This window comes from Chenopodium quinoa, unplaced genomic scaffold (assembly GCF_001683475.1).
Source record: "Chenopodium quinoa cultivar QQ74 unplaced genomic scaffold, ASM168347v1, whole genome shotgun sequence".
NCBI classification, from domain to species: Eukaryota; Viridiplantae; Streptophyta; class Magnoliopsida; order Caryophyllales; family Amaranthaceae; genus Chenopodium; species Chenopodium quinoa.
The window spans coordinates 4,464,709-4,484,128 of NW_018743327.1; the positions used below are offsets into that span (position 1 = coordinate 4,464,709).

The 19,420-nt window shown below is 38.9% G+C and overlaps 1 protein-coding gene across 1 annotated transcript; it reads left to right on the forward strand.

Moving 5' to 3' along the window:
- Positions 1 to 1,023: 1,023 nt before the first annotated feature.
- Positions 1,024 to 18,940, forward strand: LOC110737424 (vacuolar protein sorting-associated protein 32 homolog 2-like). Its single transcript, XM_021917788.1, has 7 exons — positions 1,024 to 1,451; positions 11,413 to 11,512; positions 12,964 to 13,049; positions 13,309 to 13,400; positions 14,328 to 14,442; positions 14,551 to 14,746; positions 18,577 to 18,940. Exons 1-6 carry the CDS (start codon positions 1,377 to 1,379, stop codon positions 14,740 to 14,742), a joined length of 660 nt encoding a protein of 219 aa, XP_021773480.1. The 5' UTR covers positions 1,024 to 1,376; the 3' UTR covers positions 14,743 to 14,746; positions 18,577 to 18,940.
- Positions 18,941 to 19,420: the final 480 nt, after the last annotated feature.

Below are 19,420 nucleotides of genomic sequence, written 5' to 3' on the forward strand. Positions count from 1 at the left end.
ATTTGTGCACTGAATGTTTTCTTACCAAATTGGCTAAAAAACCTCTTGGCAGTGAGTCCCCCTCCATGTGCAACATAATCTCATCAACAATTGCTCTTTTCTGTTCTATTGTCATCTTTCTGCTTGCTCTGACATAGTGCTGTAGCTCTTCTTGGTTTGCATCATCATCTGCATCATATCCATCTACATCATAATCTTCATGTTGTTGGTCTTGTTCCTGATCTGAATCTGGCGACCATTGATACTCTTCATTGATGAATTGTTTTTCGTTCAATTCATCTTCCATGAGCTGCTGCGGTTGAATAAACTCATCCATAAGTTCATCTATGAACTTTGCCATGAGTCCCTTCCCTTTTTTATTTTTCAGGATTGTTTTTTTGGTGATGAAGTGGCGGCTGGTGGTTTTTGGACGGTCTTCAACGGAGCCTATTCCTGTAATTAATGGAGCTGCATCTACTAACACATCTTTAGGAATTAGGGTTTAACTTATCTAGATTTAGATAGTTGTAATTTGATAGGGCTGCCTGTATTTTAGATTTACTAAAGTAATTTCTGATGTAATCGTACTTGAATTTATCCTCCCCCCTCCCCAATTCCCTTGAAATTGATCTTTTGAAATGGGGAATTGGAAGGGATGCCCTGCTTTTATATAGGGCATTTCGTTTGAATTGAATTGTTAAATTTGAATTTTGGGGGAACTTGGTAAAAAGTCTGAAATTTGGGGAAAATTTAGGAGGGAAACAAAATGGGAACAAAATTTCCCACTCCCTGCTAGGAAATAAGGGTGGGAATTTCCCACTAATTCACAAAAGTACAATAGGTCCAAAAAGTCAAAAAAAGGACCACAACAATCCTCTCCAATTTTACTCTCCTAATTACATACTCCTACTTTTTCTAATTCACCCCTTAAAAGTTTTGCCTCGTCCTCCCAATCACCCTCAAATTTACTAGTAAAATGGACCGTAGTATCTACTATCTAGTCTAGTTTTAGAAATTTCTCATTTGCTTCGTTTTGTTCTTTTACGCCGAGCGATGACAAATTGACAATGAATGAATAATGAAAAAGAAAAATAAAACTCCCTTCTCTTAAATACTCTCATAGTTTGCTTTTAGCTTTGTTTAGCCAACCAATACCCCAAATTATACCACTTTCCTCCATTGAAATTCCTCTCAAAGCTTCTCTGAAAAATATATTTTGCTACCATTTCAAGATTCATATTATCAGAGAAATTTGCATAATTGATCAAATCAATCAATTTTTTCTCATCAAACCCCATTTTCCCAATTTACGCGGTTTCCTCCCGCTTTAAATCTAGTTCTCCTTTTTCTGGGTTTTCTTCATTGGTTTTTTAGGGATCGAACCCCATTAATTAATCATGTTTACGAGGATTTTCGGCAAACCCAAGGAGGGTACAACGAGTGCTGTTGCTACTTTGGATAAATTGAGTGAGGTTTGTTCTTATGATTTTTTTTTGTTTTTGTTTAATTAATTAATTTCATTTATGCAATTTTTTTTTTTTTTTTTAAATTTCGATCGCTTGCTATTGCTGAATCTTTTCATTGTTTTTCTTCTGTTGATTGATGAGATGGGTGTTTGATTTTGGTATTTTACCGCTGAAATATATGATACTTTTATTGGATTAATATCAAGTGTGTTCAGTTTTATTACTACTTTTTGTTCATTTTTTGAGGATGTGAATGAGTCAACAAGTTTTCTGTTAGCAGAAATTGTTTGTTGCAATCGGGCGTCATGTTTTTATTGATTCGAGCGTTGAGTGGATTGTCCTGAGATATTGTACTTCTGTGAGTTGTATTGTAAGTGGAGTTGATTCATTCTCTGGATTAACAAGGCGTGGGGCGGTTAGAGGAACGTAGACTGTTTCGATGGGAATTTCTGTTTTGGTTTAATTCTTAGGAACTTATAAAGTTGAGCAACAATTATGAGTTTACAAACCAATTTGATGTACAAGTTTTTGTAAATAATTTTGTGAATGAGGTAACTAATTCTCACTTTTATTTCAACACCCAGTCAAATTAATTACAGAAAGTGGGGTGGATTTAAGGTAATAACTCCTAATAAGTTGTTTGCTTTGCAATGTCTTAGGGAAAAAACAACAAGAGATGTTATTTGCTTATCTGTGTCAAACTGTCAAATAATTAGATTTTTCACTCAAAGGTCTGGAAATGAAAATTAGTTATGCACCTTTGTCATCATGAAACAAAATCACACCACTTTCTAGTCTATGCTTAACCCTTTGTGTTACACTAGGAACCGATTATTGCATGAACCACAAATCAGATTATGGTGGAGTTGTGTTTTAGGTCTTGGTGAGAATATGGCATGAGCCGCAAATGGTGGAAATGTAGAGACAAGCATTAGTTAGAGGCAATGGTGTTTGACAATGAAAGAGGAAGTTTACATCTGATGATTTTGCACCTCAATCTGAAATTTGGATAATGATTAGTCAGGAGTTGATCCTTAAAAGAAACTTTTTGGTGCGGGATTATACATTTGATTGATATCTAAATCTAAATCTTACAGAAGCAAACTATGTTTCCCTTGTTGCTCGGCAGTCTATTTATTGGGCTTGGTGTGTGTTAAAGTGTGAAGGGAACCTTTTATTTACACTAGGAAATAGGTTTTAGCTTAAATTGACAGAAATAAAAGAGACAGCTAGAAAGGCCTTTTTATTAAGAGATTGCTACTTAGTAGTAACTTCTGCTTCCTTGCTATTTTGAGTAGTAATTTTCCCAAGCATACTCTAAGGGAAGTTTAAGTGTAAGCAGCTTAACCTGAGTAAATTTCATGACCGGAGAGATCTCTGGACACCGCTGTTTGCTGATGAATAGTGTCGACGATAAAATGAAAGGAGGGTGGAATAGTTAAATTTGAAATGGTTGAGGTGAAAGAGGAGAGGTGACATAATGTTATGTATTAATTTCGGACAAGGAAATACGAACAAGAGAATGTAATTAAAGGTTGAATGCTTGAGTACTTGATTGATTGAAGATTGAATTACAAAGGATAAACATAACTTGAGGTTATGAATCTTATAGTAACTTTAGGCTACAACTCTGTAATGTTGACTCTTAAATTTCTGGATACTCTTCTAATTGGACTTACTACCTTACTTATACTCAAGCTTAAAGGCTACATGTGATTTACTAAGCTAAGAATGGGAACACCATCTAATGACATTGTTAAAGCAGCTTGCTTATTTTCCTTGAACTTTCTTAATTAGCTTTGTCCCGATGCCCATTGTCTCTGACCACCCTTGACCCCTGCTGTCCCTATTTCGTGCGCCTTGAGTACACCAAAAGTGGTGGTTGACTTGGCTTCTTGACTTCGTTGACTTCGTTGTTGACCCATTCCATTACATCACTCCCCCCTTTGAGTTTCACCTTGTCCTTAAGGTGGAAGGTAAGAAAACGCAGATTGACGGCTTCGAACTCCTCCCCATGTAGCCTCATAATCGGTTAACCCCTTCCAAATAAGCAATACTTCGAGCACGAACATAGACTCCTTCCGTACTGTGCCCACATCGAGGAGTTCCTCCGGTTCCACCATTAACTCCAAATCAGGTGATAGTTGCTTAGGGATGGTGGGTTGACTCGGAGTGCTGCCAAGGGCTCTCTTAAGTTGCGATATATGGAAAACAGGGTGTATCCTGCAATGTGCTGGCAACTTCAATTTATAAGCGACCCTGCCAATTTGTTCAATCACTTCAAAGGGGCCATAAAATCTTGCAGCCAATTTTTTGAAAGGCCTCCTTGCTAGAGACTTTTGCCGATAAGGTTGTAGCTTGATTAAAACCCTCTCTCCGGCCTCGAACTTGTCTTCCCTCCTCTGTCTATCAACATTTATCTTCATCACTTGTTGAGCACGATTCAAATTCATTCGCAATTCCTCCAAAATTCCATCCCTTTCATGACTCCCCCCAATCGCCATAGCTTCGGTGGGTCACGACCATAAACGACCTTGAATGGGGTCATCTTTGTCGAAGTGTGGGGTGATGTGTTGTAGGAATATTCTGCCCACGGTAACCAACGAGCCCACCCCTTAGGTTGTTCCGCAATGAAACATCGGAGCTAAGTCTCAAGGCTCTTGTTCACTATCTCCGTTTGGCCGTCGGTTTGGGGGTGATAGGCCGTACTCCGTCGAAGGTGTGTCCCTTGTAGCCGGAAGAGCTCGCGCCAAAAGATACTCATGAAGACTCGATCGCGGTTAGAAATTATGGAGGCCAGAAAACCATGTAAATGGACAATTTCTCGGACAAAGGCATCCTTGAGAGCGTTGAAAGGGTGCTTAAGCCTAATGAAGTGGGCGTATTTCGACATGCGATCTACCACCACTAGCACCGAGTCTACTCCCCGGGACAAAGGAAAACCCTCCACAAAATCCATTGAAATGTCCTCCCACACGGCCTCGGGAATCGGAAGTGGCTGGAACGGACTCTTAGTAATTATCTTGCTTCGCTGACAAACGTCACATTCCCGAACAATTTTTCCCACGTCCTTCCTCATTCCGGCCCAGAACCAATCGGTGGCAAGCCGGAGGTATGTCTTCACTTCACCTTCGTGTCCTCCAATGGGTGAGCTATGATATTCCTGCAAAAGTTAAGGAATATATTTGGAAGTGTTAGGCAAAACAACATGATTCTTATAAAAGAGTCTGTTGCCTTCAATATGAAAACCCTTAGGCCCTTCTTTTCTTTCTTTCAGGCCCAACACGATGTGGCCCAACCCAACATCCCTCTCTAATTCTCCTTCCAATTCAGCCAGTCCACAAAACAAGTTTGGACTAAAGCCCCAAACTCCAATTTCACATCTTCTTTCTTCTTCCCCGACGATTTCCCTGAAAGTGCTTCATCTTTGCGAGACAGAGCATCGGCCACCTTATTGGCTGACCCTGGTTTATACTGGATGACAAAATCAAATCCCACCAATTTTCGCAACCATCTTTGATAATCCCCACTGACTTCTCTTTGCTCGATCAAATATTTGAGGTTCTACTAGTCCGTACGAACCACGAACGACCAACCACTGCTTCATCTTTGCGAGACAGAGCGTCGGCCACCTTATTGGCTGACCTTGGTTTATACTGGATGACAAAATCAAATCCCACCAATTTCCGCAACCATCTTTGATAATCCCCACTGACTTCTCTTTGCTCGATCAAATATTTGAGGCTCTACTGGTCCGTACGAACCACGAACGACCACCCCAATAGGTAGTGGCGCCACTTTGCCACCGCCAACGAGATGGCCATCAACTCTTTTTCATAAATTGACTTACTCCGAGCTCGGACACCTAGGAGTTTGATGTAGTAAGCAATCGGATGGTCGCGCTGCATCATCACCGCCCCTAGCCCGAAGCCGGAGGCATCGGTTTCCACCACAAAACCCTCACTGAAGTTGGGTACGGCCAGGACAAGGGCTGTGGTCATGGCAATGTTCAGATTCTGGAACGCCGTGGTCGCCGCCTCTGACCACCCATAACTGTCCTTTTTTAATTGAGCCGTGAGAGGACCTGCTATTTGGGTGTAATGTTTGACGAATTTACGATAATAGCCGGTAAGCCCTAGGAACCCTCCAAGTTCCCGGAGATTTTTAGGGACGCTCCACTCCATTATGGCCCGAACCTTATCCTCATCCATGGCAACTCCTTGTTTGGAAATTACATGACCCAAATAAGCTACCTCACTTTTCCAGAATTCACATTTCTTAAAATTGGCGTATAATTGATTTTCCTCCAACTTTTGTAATACCAATCTTAAGTGACCCGTATGCTCTTCTAACTCCTTGCTATACACCAAGATGTCGTCGCAAAAGACCAAAACGAACTTCCTTAAGTAGGGCCGAAAGACGTCATTCATAAGCGATTGAAAGGTAGCCGGTGCATTTGTGAGGCCGAAGGGCATCACAAGGAACTCGTAGTATCCTTCGTGTGTCCGGAAAACCATTTTGTGAGTGTTGCTTGGTCAGACCCGAATTTGACAATACCCGGACTTCAAGTCCTACTTAGAAAAAATCGTAGCCCCATGTAACTCATCTAGTAGCTCGTCGATCACCGGAATGGGATATTTATCTGGGACGGTCTCATTGTTAAGAGCTCGGTAGTTCACGCAAAATATCCACGAATCGTCTTTTTTCTTAACAAGCAAGACCGGACTCGAGAAGGGACTCGAAGAAGGTTTGATGATCCCGGTTTCGAGCATCACTTGGATGAGTTTTTCAATCTCATCATTCTGAATTTCAGTATACCTATAGGGTCTTACACTTATTGGGTCGGCCCCATCTTTAAGAACATTAGAATGTTCATGGCCCCTCTTAGGTGAAACCGTGGAAGCCTACTTGGCATGTTGAATACTTTGTGAAACTGGTCCAGAACTTTCACCAAACAAGGATGTGGGCTGCTGGAAATTGGGCCCAATTCTTTGGACTTAACATTGCTGAATTCAACCCAAACCCCTTGCTTCTCTTTCTTTAACACCCTCACCATGGCTTTTAACGAAACTTGAGTCCTTTCAAGAGTAGGATCTCCGTTAAGGGTCACCGGCACACCTCCTATAGTGAACTTCATCACGTGCGTTCGCCAATTAGTCACCACCGCTCCTAACTTCTCGAGCCATTGAACCCCCAAAATCACCTCGGCACTTCCTAAGGTGAGTGGGAAAAAATCTTCGGTGATGGTGATTCCACCCTTTAACTCAACCTTAACTCCCTTACATACCCCACTTCCTCGAATGGTATCTCCATTACCTAGAGAAACCGTAAACTCCCCTCCTTGAGTGATGGGAATGGCCGCTTGTTCCACCACCGAGATGGCTAGAAAATTGTGTGTAGCCCCCGGGTCGATCATGACTACCACATCTTGCCCTTTTACCACTCCTCTTAGCTTCATTGTCTTGGGGTTATGTATTCCTATCACCGAACATAAAGACATTCCTTGGTTTCCTCGGTGTATCACTTTCGGGCTCGGGCGCTTCCACCTCCAACTCGACTTCACCCTCCGCTACAATTAACACACTAAGCTCCTTTCTCTTGCAACGGTGTCCTACTCCCCACCTTTCGTCACACTTGAAACACAACCCCTTCGCTCTCCTTTCCACTAGCTCAAATTCGGTTAACCGCCTCGTTCCTCCGGTGGGACCTTGACTTGGGCCTGGTGTGGTTCGGCCCATGTTCACAGACCCTTGGGACTCCGAGGCCTTGGGCCATGTTCTGGGCGGCCCGTGCCCGTTGCTGTGCTGGCTGAGGAGGCTATGAGGCCACCCTTGTTCATGGATGCATTGCTTTGGGTCGGCAGAGTTTGTAGGCCCAATTGTTTGTCCTCCCCTCCAAATATCCACTGGCTTCTTTCCTTGTTGAACTCGATTTTTCTCCTCTATCCTCCCTGCCATTTCCATGGCTCTTTCAAGATTTGGAGGATTGAGTAACCTCAACTCAAATTTCGCCCGTGGATTAACTACCCAGCATGGTACTTTCCGGCACATCCTCTAGCGGCGCGGCCAACTCAATGAATCGCCGACGATATTCCACCACCGATCCCCCTTCTTGTGAAACGGCAAGCCATTGTTCATGGAGTGTCCCCGAGTGAGAGGGACGGAACTAATTCAAGGTTCTTTGTTTGAGATCCGGCTACCCGTAGAACGAATGTCGTTTCTGCTCCCATTGAACCATTTTAAGGCGGCTCTGTCTATCGCGACCACTGCCGCCTCCATCTTCTCTCTCTCCGTTAACTTATAAAACTCAAAATACATCTCCGCTCTCGCCGTCCAATTGTCGTCGAAGAGGGGCATCTCCAATTTGCGGTGCTTCCAGTGGCCTCCGCCACCGCGGCTCCCATCGCCACCGCGCCAGCCTCCTCCGCACTACCCACCGTTATTAGGCGGATGCCACCCAGGGTCATCAAATGGTCGCCCCCTCCAGCAGGTGTGGCCACTCCCTCAAGCTCAAGTGGTGGGCTGTTTTCTCCGATACAGGCATTTCGGGAGGCGGAAGAGGTGGTTGCTGTTGCTGGTAGTCCCTCTTCGTCTTCTCCAGCCAATCAATTGCGGCTTGGGTATCCATGGTAACGCGGAAGCGATCCAAACGACCCTCCATTTTTTCGACAGCGGCCGTTACCGCCTCCTCTGTCTTCTTCCGTTCCTCCGCGATTTTCTGTCGTTCCTCCTCCATAGCCGCCTTTACGATAATCGTCATAGCTCGTGATAAGTTGTCTTCGGGCACTTGCAACTTCTCCACGATCGTCGCCACTTAGGTTTTCACATCGGCTAGTGCTCCCTCCATGGCCTCCATCCTCTGCGAGGTGTTAGTCTCCTTTTTTTTTTTTTTTTTTGACTGGAAAGTGGTGGTTTCCGGTGACGGCGGCCCAGGACCACCGCTCTGATACCAAGTTGTTATGTATTAATTTCGGACAAGGAAATACGAACAAGAGAATGTAACTAAAAGTTGAATGCTTGAGTACTTGATTGATTGAAGATTGAATTACAAAGGATAAACATAACTTGACGTTATGAATCTCATAGTAGCTTTAGGCTACAACTCTCTAATGTTGACTCTCAAATTTCTGGATACTCTTCTAATTGGACTTACTACCTTACATATACTCAAGCTTAAAGGCTACATGTGATTTACTAAGCTAAGAATGGGAACACCATCTAATGACATTGTTATAGCAGCTTGCTTTCTTTCCTTGAACTCTCTTAATTAGCTTTGTTATGATGCTCATTGTCTCTGACCACCCTTGACCCCTGCTGTCCCTGTTTTGCGCGCCTTGAGTACACCAAAAGTGGTGGTTGCCTTGGCTTCTTGACTTCGTTGACTTTGTTGTTGACCCATTCCATTACACATAATAAGGGAAGAATGTATTGAGGGTTGGCCATTTGTGCTGGCAGTTTCAGCAGCTCAATTTCAAACTGTCATATCTTGTTTGTTTGAAGTCAGATATAAGCTTCTGACGAACTCTACTTTTATCTCCAAGTGGAATCTCTGTGAAATGATTGTAATGAAGAAGATATTGCTGTCCAAAATTGACTCATTAACTACTCCTATATTTAAAAAAGTTAAAAGTTTGGACCTTTTGCACTATTCATCTAATTCTCTTTGACTAATGTTTGTGATTTATACATAAGAAATATAGTCTTTGTGGGTATTTGTTGAAATCGTCTCAATGAATAGTTCATTGTTATTCAGTTATTATTTTTACTCATTGATAAATAAAGATATTATCAGTCAAATTTTTGCATTGGCATACGTGCACAAGAGAAACACTTCACTTATTTAAATTCGAAGGGAGTAACAACCAAGCACTGGCATTCCTGTCATTCTCACTTTCAATTTACTTGTTGCCTTCAAAGTAACCTCATTAAGCTCCAATGCATTCTCTTAGGCCATGATTAATTCTCAATGCACCTAAGCTACATCATAAGCTTATATTAGCCTTTTAAAATACTTGTTTCAGAGCTAAATGCCACCATCTGGAATTCAGTTCATATGCCAGATTGAACTAAAGGGATCCATGGATGCTACTGCATCACTTAAGTTGCTAATTTTGGTTATTGAAATGCTCCAGAGGTATAAACATGTTAAATACCTTTACTAATCTAAAATTTCTTGACCCTGTTCTGAAGTCTTAGTAATATACTGATATGGCCTGCTATGCATGTACCACTTACAATTATATTTAACAAATTATTCTAAACAACTTGACAATTATGCAAATAGCTTTTTCTCAAGATAGTCATGCAGTGATGAAGTTAATGAGCTGCTCTAGTAAGACAAATCTGGAACTTTAAAAAAAGATTCAATTGTCAGCCATCACCCATTGAATTGTTGTCTTGGTGATGCCCAATGGTATAATTAGAGTTCTAATGCCAGCAGATAAACATTAGTTTCCTTCAAAGCATTTGGCCAAATACCTTTTGAGTACCTAGGTGTGGTTTTTCAGAAACACTTCAATGCCATCTTAATGTATCACTGTCTTGCTATTTTGGGTTTACTAATATGCCTGATAATCATGTGAATAGGAAGGTTTAATTTGTTAGCCCATATAATTTTATTCACAATTGATTCCATAATCATTTTTCTATGGTTTCCGATATGTACTTCTGAAATTAGGTATAGAATATTGAGACCTTTGATTCTAATGAATGATGGAGTATAATTAAATGTTGAGTTAGGCCAAAACTAGGTGTATATGTACCCATTACCCAACAAACATTTGGTCTAGAGGAAGGAAAGAGGTATAGTCATACAACAATTCGGCACCCTGGGCCACATTGTGTCTAGTACTCTAGTTATTGAAGCTACTTTAACAGAGTTTCCCTTTGGGTGGTTCATTTTTGCCAAATTTTCTCTTCCAGTTACATGAACTGGGGTTAGTGAGATTTTAATAAGATGATGCTCAGGCTAAGGAAAGAAATAACTGAAATGAGAGACAAAGAGATATTATATACATGCAGGGGAAGGGGAAGAGGAAGGGGAAGGGGAAGGGGAAGGGGAATGAGAAGGAGAAGGAGAAGAGAGTATGTTACTAACCCATAATGACTGTGAGAGGTAGGGTTTAGCAATTAGGAATTCATTTCGAGTAATTATTACATTTGGGTCACACTTTGCCTAACCTAATTTGTACCCAATATTCTTGCAACTGCTTATTTAGTTGATCGGTTTATTCTGTTTGTGATTGGATAATCTGTTTAGCTTACTTTGCTTTTAACTTAAACGCAACAATTGGAAAATATTATTAGTGCGTGAAAAAATAAAAAATACAGCAGTCAGTTAGCCTAGTATGTAAAAGGGCCTATCTCCTACATCAACTTACAGCAAGCTTTGAAATGAATGTGTGGATAAAGTAAATGATTGAGGGGAAAGTGACCAAATATAATTATAGGTTTATAGTTTGAATTTTGAAAGACCCGCTAACTGATTTGTCAAGGGTCAAACTGTGCGAAAATAAAAAATTGGTGTTCAACTTATTGTGGAAAATGTTATGAATTTTGGCTAGTATTAAATCATGCTTGAGAGAGTGCTCGAAGTCATTACTGAAAAAGGCAAAAGAACCTATTCAAAATCCTTTCACCACTTAATTACAACTGATTTTAGTGCACCTTAATCAGCACATATTATCTTTTGGTCAGTTTGGGTGCTTGATTTTTAAAGTTAATTTATTTCCTGTTGTTAGCCTTTATCCTTGTAAGTTGTCTGCCCTGAGAAATAGATGTATATTAAGGATATGTTGGCACAAGAGAATGTCATTATTATCTGACAATTGTTATTAATTTATTATATTGGTCATTTAAAAATTTTCTACGAGTAATTTACTACATATCTACATGGTGGTATTCTTAAATAAAATATGTTCTTGTTTCATTGTACTTATAGGGTTTATACAATTTTTTGTGATGTGCAGACTCTTGAAATGTTGGAGAAAAAGGAGCAGGTGCTTATGAAAAAGGCTGCTGCTGAGGTAGAAAAGGCTAAGGAATTCACTAGAGCAAAGAATAAACGCGGTATATTTTAGATTTTGGTGCTATTTTGCGTGATATTGTATAATCTATATTGATCATTTTCTATACTTCCATGATTTGTTGCCATACTCTTCCAACTTAAATAATTTATACATATATAGTTCATTATAGATGTGTGTCAAATGTAGGGGGCATTTGGTTCGCACAGCGTAAAAGGAATGGAATTAAGAAAGGGATGGAGGGTGAAAGGAAAGTGATACCCTTTAATTTAACATGTAATGTGCTGTTTGGGTTATATTTAGCTACGTACAAACCTTCCTCTTCTCATCTGCGCTCCACCAATTACTCTCATACTTATGAATCATTGCTGATCCTTTCCTACCATCGCCACCTTTACCCCCCTTTCCGCAGCCACTGCCATGACCCTCTTCCTGCTGTTACCAACCTCTTCTTGCCGCTGCCCCCACGTCACCGCTAACACCTTCCTCTCACTTATTTATTATCTCATCTAAAGGGCTACTTTAAAAGATTATAAGGTCAAATTCAAACATGAAAACTTCAGATCTGGAGTTATCATGGTCGAATTTGACCACACAATACCATATTTAATAATATAAAAAGGTGGTCTTCCCATTTTTTTTTTTTTTTAAAAAAATTATTTTTAGGGTTGGAGTTTTTGGAAGGATGTAGATGGAGTTTGATGGTGTTGAATTTTTTTGGTGGTAGTGAGGTGGTTTAGATGGTTGGAGTTTGGTTTCGGGTGGTTGGGTTGTGGATTCGGGTCGGATAGGATGGATTACGGTGGTGGGATTGTCACTGGGGGTGGTTTAGGGGTTCGGTTCGTTTGGTATGATAGATGGTTAAATTGGACGAACAAACAACGTAAAAGGGAATTAGGGTAATTTATTGCCTTTCCCTTTTCTGAACTCAAAACCAAATGCCTCCTTAGTTGACTTGGATCTTTTCCCATTTTTTGTAAGGAAAATGATAAACATAGCCCCAAAAGAAGCTAAAAAAAAATACCGAGGATAAATTAACATTAATTACACTGAACTGCGTGTGATTTTGTCATAAATTCTCTACTTAATTCCATTTTAGGAAGTATATTTAATGCTTATATTTAGCGCTAAGGGCTACATATATCATTACCCTTTTTTAATTTTAGTTTTTAATTTATGTAGTATCAATGTACTAGCCTGTTCTGCGATGCCTGTAGTGTAGTTGAAATCTAGGAATTGGGTTGGGTTTCCCTCCAACATCCTAATGTTTGAGTTTGCATTAAGAATGTCTTTATATACATGTTTTTTAGAATGGTACTGGACTACTGGCCATACTGCCAGTCTGCCATCATACTGCTAGTCTGCCATGTCTAGGTGATTTTGGAGTTCTAGCTCATATCCTTTCATTAACTTTCAATCCTTTTTTAAAAAAAAACTTATTGTTTTCCTTGAAATATACAGTGTGCTGATCCCGTTTCTGTTTTTTGTGTGAAGCTGCTATAACATGTCTGAAGAGGAAGAGGCTATATGAACAACAAGTAGAACAGCTTGGAAATATGCAGCTACGAATTCATGATCAGGTTGCTCAATTGACTTCAGTACATGTGACATAGTTCAGTAGTGTCTATGCCTTTTTTTCCTCTTTAATGAAATAAATCTGTGATGTAGCTGTTTAACAGTAGTGTACTTTTATTTGTGCATTGCATTGAGGCGTCCTGGGTTTATCACTTCCTTTTCTCCCTTGTTTGGGTGCGTCTGGTTTATAATTATATTATTTTAGTGGGAAAGGTATATTTATTACTTCTTTGTTTTCTTCTTGTCGCTTCTGTTGGCTTGCAGATGATATTGCTTGAAGGGGCCAAAGCAACAACAGAGACTGTTGATGCATTAAGGTCTGGTGCCTCTGCTATGAAGGCCATGCAAAAGGCAACGTAAGTATTCCCTTAAATTTGCTGTCGAGTTAACGTGGGTCTACTTTTAAATGTGGATTGGATGTGTTTCTTAGTGCTAAAACCCTGGTTCATAACCCACAATATTAAGGTCTAGCCACTCATATTTTCGACCCCAAGAAGCTTTATTACAAATTATCAGCACTGGGTAAAGTATGTTGTAGATTGTTCATTCAAGTTTTTGATACCAGCTTATCTAGACTAGTAAAATTTGATAGTGTTATCGTAATTTGAAAGTATAAATTATCATTTAAAGGCACAGATGACAAACCCACTCTATTGAACCAATTTTTTTTGGCCATCTTAGTTCTTTTATTATTTATTCATTTTACTATTATGTACTTCCTCCATTTTTTTTATTTTTCATTCGCAACGTTTGGAATTCACGCTTGCCAATGCACAATTTATAATTTAAATATCTTAGGTTATGTTGTAGTAAAATTATAAATAGCTGATAATATAAAAGTTCATTTCGGGATAAATCTAACATGATCCCATATGACTATTTTTTTTCCATGGCTTTAATCACAATACACGATCAAGGGGAGTGTGTGTGAATACTGAATAGTGTTAAATTTCAAACGTTGCGATTAAAAAATGATGGAAGTATTACTCTTTGCTCTTTTGAGAACTTGTTTCAGGATTTGGCTTACCGCTTACTTGGGATAAGTAGTAAGGGGCATGCTTAAAATGCGTAAAATTCCTTATAAAATAATATTGGTAATGTCTGTGGCTTGGAGAATTTTATTGTTATAGAGAGTAATATACTTTTAACTAATTATACAATGTACACACATTTTAATAAGATGTGAAAGTTTGTGAATAATTTAAAGGAGAGAGCATGATATGCGTTTGAACTTAGGTGATTAATAGAATTCTACCCTAATATTTCTCAATTTTTTTTCCCAGAAACATTGATAATGTGGATCAAACTATGGATGAGATTAATGAGCAGACAGAGAACTTAAAACAAATACAGGAAGCTCTCTCTGCTCCAATTGGTGCTGCAGCTGATTTTGATGAGGTACAATCTTTAATTTATCCTATCTTTTTTTAATGAGAATTTTAATGGCACTGTCTTGACTCTTGACATCAAATTTTTCTCTTTTCACCCCGTCCCCCATTCTTGAAGGATGAATTAGAAGCCGAGCTTGAAGAGCTAGAAGGTGCTGAATTGGAGGAGCAACTTCTACAGCCAGCTACAACTGCTCCTGCTGCACCGGTGTATGTTTCAGATGGAAAACAACCTGTACGCCCTACACCTCAGAAGAAAACTGCTGAAGAGGAAGAGCTCGAGGCATTGCAAGCAGAGATGGCACTTTAAACAGGTTAGCGTCCCTCCCTTGTATCAATAGATTTGCCGGGTGGATGTGAGGGTGTGAATTTAAATTATTCTTACCTTGTGCAAGACTATGTGCAAAACTATGTTGAAAATCCTTAAGCTCCCTTTTTTAGTCCCTTTTTCTAGTATCTTATCCAAATCTACCAGGAAAAATTCTGAACATATTCACCAACTAGAAGTACATGTTTGATTATGAATTAAGATTGAAGTATAAACATATTAACCATCCAAGAAATGACGAACTCTGAGGCTAAGGTCCTTAGTTTGTGTCTTGGTTTAAGACCACTTATTGTTTTTTAGTTTTTACAAATTATCTTTCAGCTGTTAACTTGTTTTGTTGAGTTTTCATATTTATATTGTAAGTTATTGCCATTTTTTGTCACCTATCCTATGTCTTTGTTTTTTTATGTGCTATTTAGTTTCAGTTATAACTTATTACTATGTGTCTCTATCATTATGATAGTGCAATATGAATTGGTAGTGCAAGAGATACTTTGTACAGATGGTAGAGTGGTACTTTAAAAAAGGTCCTCCTAAATATTTGTGGACGTTTGTGCCACTCGAGCTGGTAAAAGAAGATTCAGAAGCTAAATTATATTTTGAAATTGTCAATCCTCAGCTATTCCTTGATGGCTTCAGATTGGACCATATAACGTGAACTTGGATTATTTTTAACGGTGCAACTCTCAATTAATTTGGGCTCACGCATTATCACACCTTGCTGCTATTTTGTTATTTTTTGTTGTGAACCTAAACATAATATTATAACTCCTCTTTTTGCCATCATTATTCTTAATTTTCTTCCCTATTGCACTCTTAGTATTTCAGTATTGTTTGGATCTAATTCTACTAGCTTCTGTTACTTCAGCTAGTATATAAAAAGTTGAAGCTCATCTGCAGAGAGCTTTGACATTATTTGTACTGGATTATAATACTAGTGAGCAAAAGTCCCTGGAGAACATTCTCCAGGGTAGAACAAGGCACAAAAAAATTAATCACGTGTGTTTGGCCGGTGCACTTTCAACTTTATGCAAATAGCCAAATATCCTTTATTTCGTTCAAGGTTTTGGAGCACAGAAAAATTAGTAATTGATTCTTTAGTTTCCATTACAAATCTGATTACATCTTCACTGTCCTTTTTATCAGTGTGGGTAAGTGAGCTTTTGACTGAATAAAGACACAATCCATGCCTAAAACCTGAAATCAGAACCACCCACGAACCAGTAGTAAAGAAGGTTTCAATTAATTCTGCCAAGTAATAACCAATTACTAAGGGCAGGGAGTTGAAGGCTCCAACCTCTAAGAGAAAGATGACATAGTATGTGGATTAGCGGCAATAATGAGTGGTATTTGCTTTAACTGGCGGTATTACTAATTTTATTGGGTTCTGACATTTGAACCATTACATTTTTACAACTACAACCTATCAAAATTCACTAATTTAACTCAATTTTACAACGACCTATCAAAATTCACAATATCATTTCACAACCATAACATCATCAATGTCAACATTAATTCAACAATAAATTAACTTCTTCATTAATAATTCAGCAAGAGGCATCTATGAAAATAGTAGCAAGGTTGAGAGTAGGAAAATTTATACCGTGGGTGGTTTATCCACAAATGTACTTTCCTAGCTTCCTTGATGCTTGCTTGTTGCTCATACTAAACCCAATTTGCTTGAAAATCAATCTTCAAAGGAACCCTCAATTCAATTTTGAAGTTAGGGTTTGTAGACAATTGAGGTTTTTTATATGCAGTTTAAATTGATGAATTGTTGAAGTAGATTGAAGGAAATTGTTGCTAGCTACTCTCTTTGGGAGTAAAAATGTGGTATGTGGGAGGATTTTTCAGGATGGACTTGTGAACTTGATTGTTGTAGTGGTTGTGTTGGGTTGTGGAAGATTGTTGTGAGCCTTGCTTGGGTTGTGATTACATAATCTTTGTGGTGTTTGTATGGCAGTTTGCTGAAATTGAAATTGCTTAATCATGTCTAGAAGGAACCAACCAAGAAGTACCTCTTCCTCCAACCTTAGGACCCACACTCGTCCACTCCTATCAACACCCCACAAGTGGACACCATAGGTATTTCTTTAAATAACTTGGAATGCTCGGCTAATTATCAAAGGATAAGTAGAAAGAGAATTACGCCAACCGAGATTTTTAATTATGGGATAGCCGAAGCCTTGGGGGTATAGAACGATCTGAGATAATTATTCTTCCAAACCAAAATGCCCAAATGGCTTGAGCTTCATGCCTTAACCTACAAAAGGCTCACCCTTGAATTTCTCTCCTTTTTGCATCTCCATCGTGATAGTGAAACCTCACCTCAATACATAACCTTCCAACTCATAAACGCTACCCCACAAAGTGTCAATAAAGCAAAGGCTTAGAGACAAAAAGATAGGTCTTGATTGAGAGTGGTTTCATTCAATGACCATATGACCATAATAAGAAATTGCACTCTTGTCAAATGGTGCCGTTGCCACTTGCCAGGGACTTTCCTTGACTAAAATGCTTGTAAGTGTTAAATCTAAATTTCAAATCTGCAGCAAAAGAATTATTACTGTTACCTTAACAAACTATTGAAGTATAGAAAATTTCAGAAAGGTTTAGCTCTGAAAGTTATTGTGAGATCAGAAAATTAGCATCAGTAAAAAATTTGCACAAGTTGGGAGATTGCATTTCATCAGCATCAAATCTTTTTAATTTGTGATCAATTATTCCTTGCATAAGGATGAAGATAACTTTGCTATATTACCTCAAGGCAAGTGGATATTATGGTCTGTTATCAATGAGCTTTGCTGATTTTTATAAAGTTGAGGAGAGAGCTATGTTGTTGGAGAGGAATTGCATTTATCAAAGTGATTGGTGAGTTTAGTAAGTGAGAGATTTTTGGAAAATGTCTCATGAAAAAGGTTGCAAACCATAACCAGAAATCAATGTTTATGTGTTGATCCCAACCTGTGGTACTGGGATAGTAGTTTGTCGTGGGAACTGGTGGCTAGTGGAAGGAGGAGGATAGTGTAGATGCCAGAGGATGTTAGATCAATCACATGCATGTTGCCAATATAATCTTTCAATTTTTATCAGTGAGCATATGCAGCTGTGAAGGTTCCTTCTGGTATTTATTTTTTTAAAAAGTAAACCTATGAAGAGAAGAGTTGCTGATTAGGTCTTCGTTTCATGCATTCTTTAGGTTACTAGAAAAATTTGCAAATTGTACTATCCCTTTCATATTGCTTACCTTGGTTTTTGGATTTAACAGTAAAATACAATCCCACTAACCCTTTGAATCATCTGCCTTCTCCTGCATAGCTTATAGCCTTAGTATTGTCCTCCTTGCTTGCCTAGATAGTTGAGTTGCTTTGTTCTTGCTTCATTGATGGTGAAGAAAATTAATTCATTGAGGACAATCACAAAAAGGTAAAACTAATTCAGACCAGAGATGTGAATATGTTGAGTTGTTTTTCTAAAATATCATGTGGGTCTATTGTTGTATGAGTTGTCTAGTACTACTACTATGTGTACTGTAAGCTGTATAGTGGTATTGCGTCAATTCTGATAACACTGTTCTTGTTCTTCGTCAGGATTGTCCCTGAATTAGAGCGTGTTCCACCTATTCTTGAATATCATCTTGTAACACCCCCCACCCCCACCCCCACCCCCACCCCACACCAAAAAAAAGTAAAAATAAAAATTGTATTGGTAGGAGATATAATTGCTTGAAACACAGGTTTATTTGTTGTTACTTAAGTTTACAATATCCTTGCTCAAGTTGAAGCCAATATTGACCTAGTGATTTGAATGCAGATTGTCAGTGCTAGAAGGCAGGAGGTGGTGGTCTTAACGTCGATGTAGCTGTATAATAAGCTTATTATTGCTGTGTGTGGCAACTTTGCAGGCACATATTACCCAATCTTTGATCTTTTGGTAATAAATTGTGTTGTATAGGTTGCGTGATGTTATAGACCGTGTTTCCTCTTGGGAAAACGTCATCTTGATTGTACCCTATTCTCAATGTAAATTTCAGATTTTCTTACATTGTAATTTCTGACTGTCATTCTGTAAGACTCTAACTAAGCAACAATCCACAGGTGTAAAATGGATAACACAAGTCTTCAGACTCTTGCCGAACATTTACAACCCTTTTAATATTTTGCTGCTTCTCTGCTCATACCAATATACCATTACTTAAGAACTGGAGTAACTTTTGTGGATCTAACAAATGCCATATTCTATTATTCTGGAATCGGAGTACTCCTGTTTGAATATAAAATTCACGTTGAAAGTATATAAAGTAAAATTGACATTAATAATCTCAACTTAGCGTAATTTGCTCATAATATTAATTATTTGACAACAATTCTCAACTAATAGGGATTTCATATCACCTTTGATTTCCTCTGCCATGTACAGCGACCTCTTTGTCTGCACAACCAATGAGCCACAACATCTTGCTCTAGCAACCACCAATTTCGGAACATACCAATGATACCATCTTTTCTTTAACATTTCCCACCTGTGTTTACTCAATTAGGATGCCGACATTTTAGTGTAGTGAGAACCAAAGAGCAATGATGTAATAGGATTCCAATACTTCCCCTGGACTTGAACCAACTACGAGTAAGATAGTTGGCATCCACAATTAGGAAGT

Bases quoted from the DNA above. Each gene is read 5' to 3' on its own strand.
- LOC110737424 (XM_021917788.1), top strand. From the start codon at position 1,377: ATGTTTACGAGGATTTTCGGCAAACCCAAGGAGGGTACAACGAGTGCT. The intron at 1,452-11,412 runs GTTTGTTCTTAT...TGTGATGTGCAG, and splicing joins CTTTGGATAAATTGAGTGAG to ACTCTTGAAATGTTGGAGAA. The intron at 14,443-14,550 runs GTACAATCTTTA...CCATTCTTGAAG, and splicing joins CTGCAGCTGATTTTGATGAG to GATGAATTAGAAGCCGAGCT.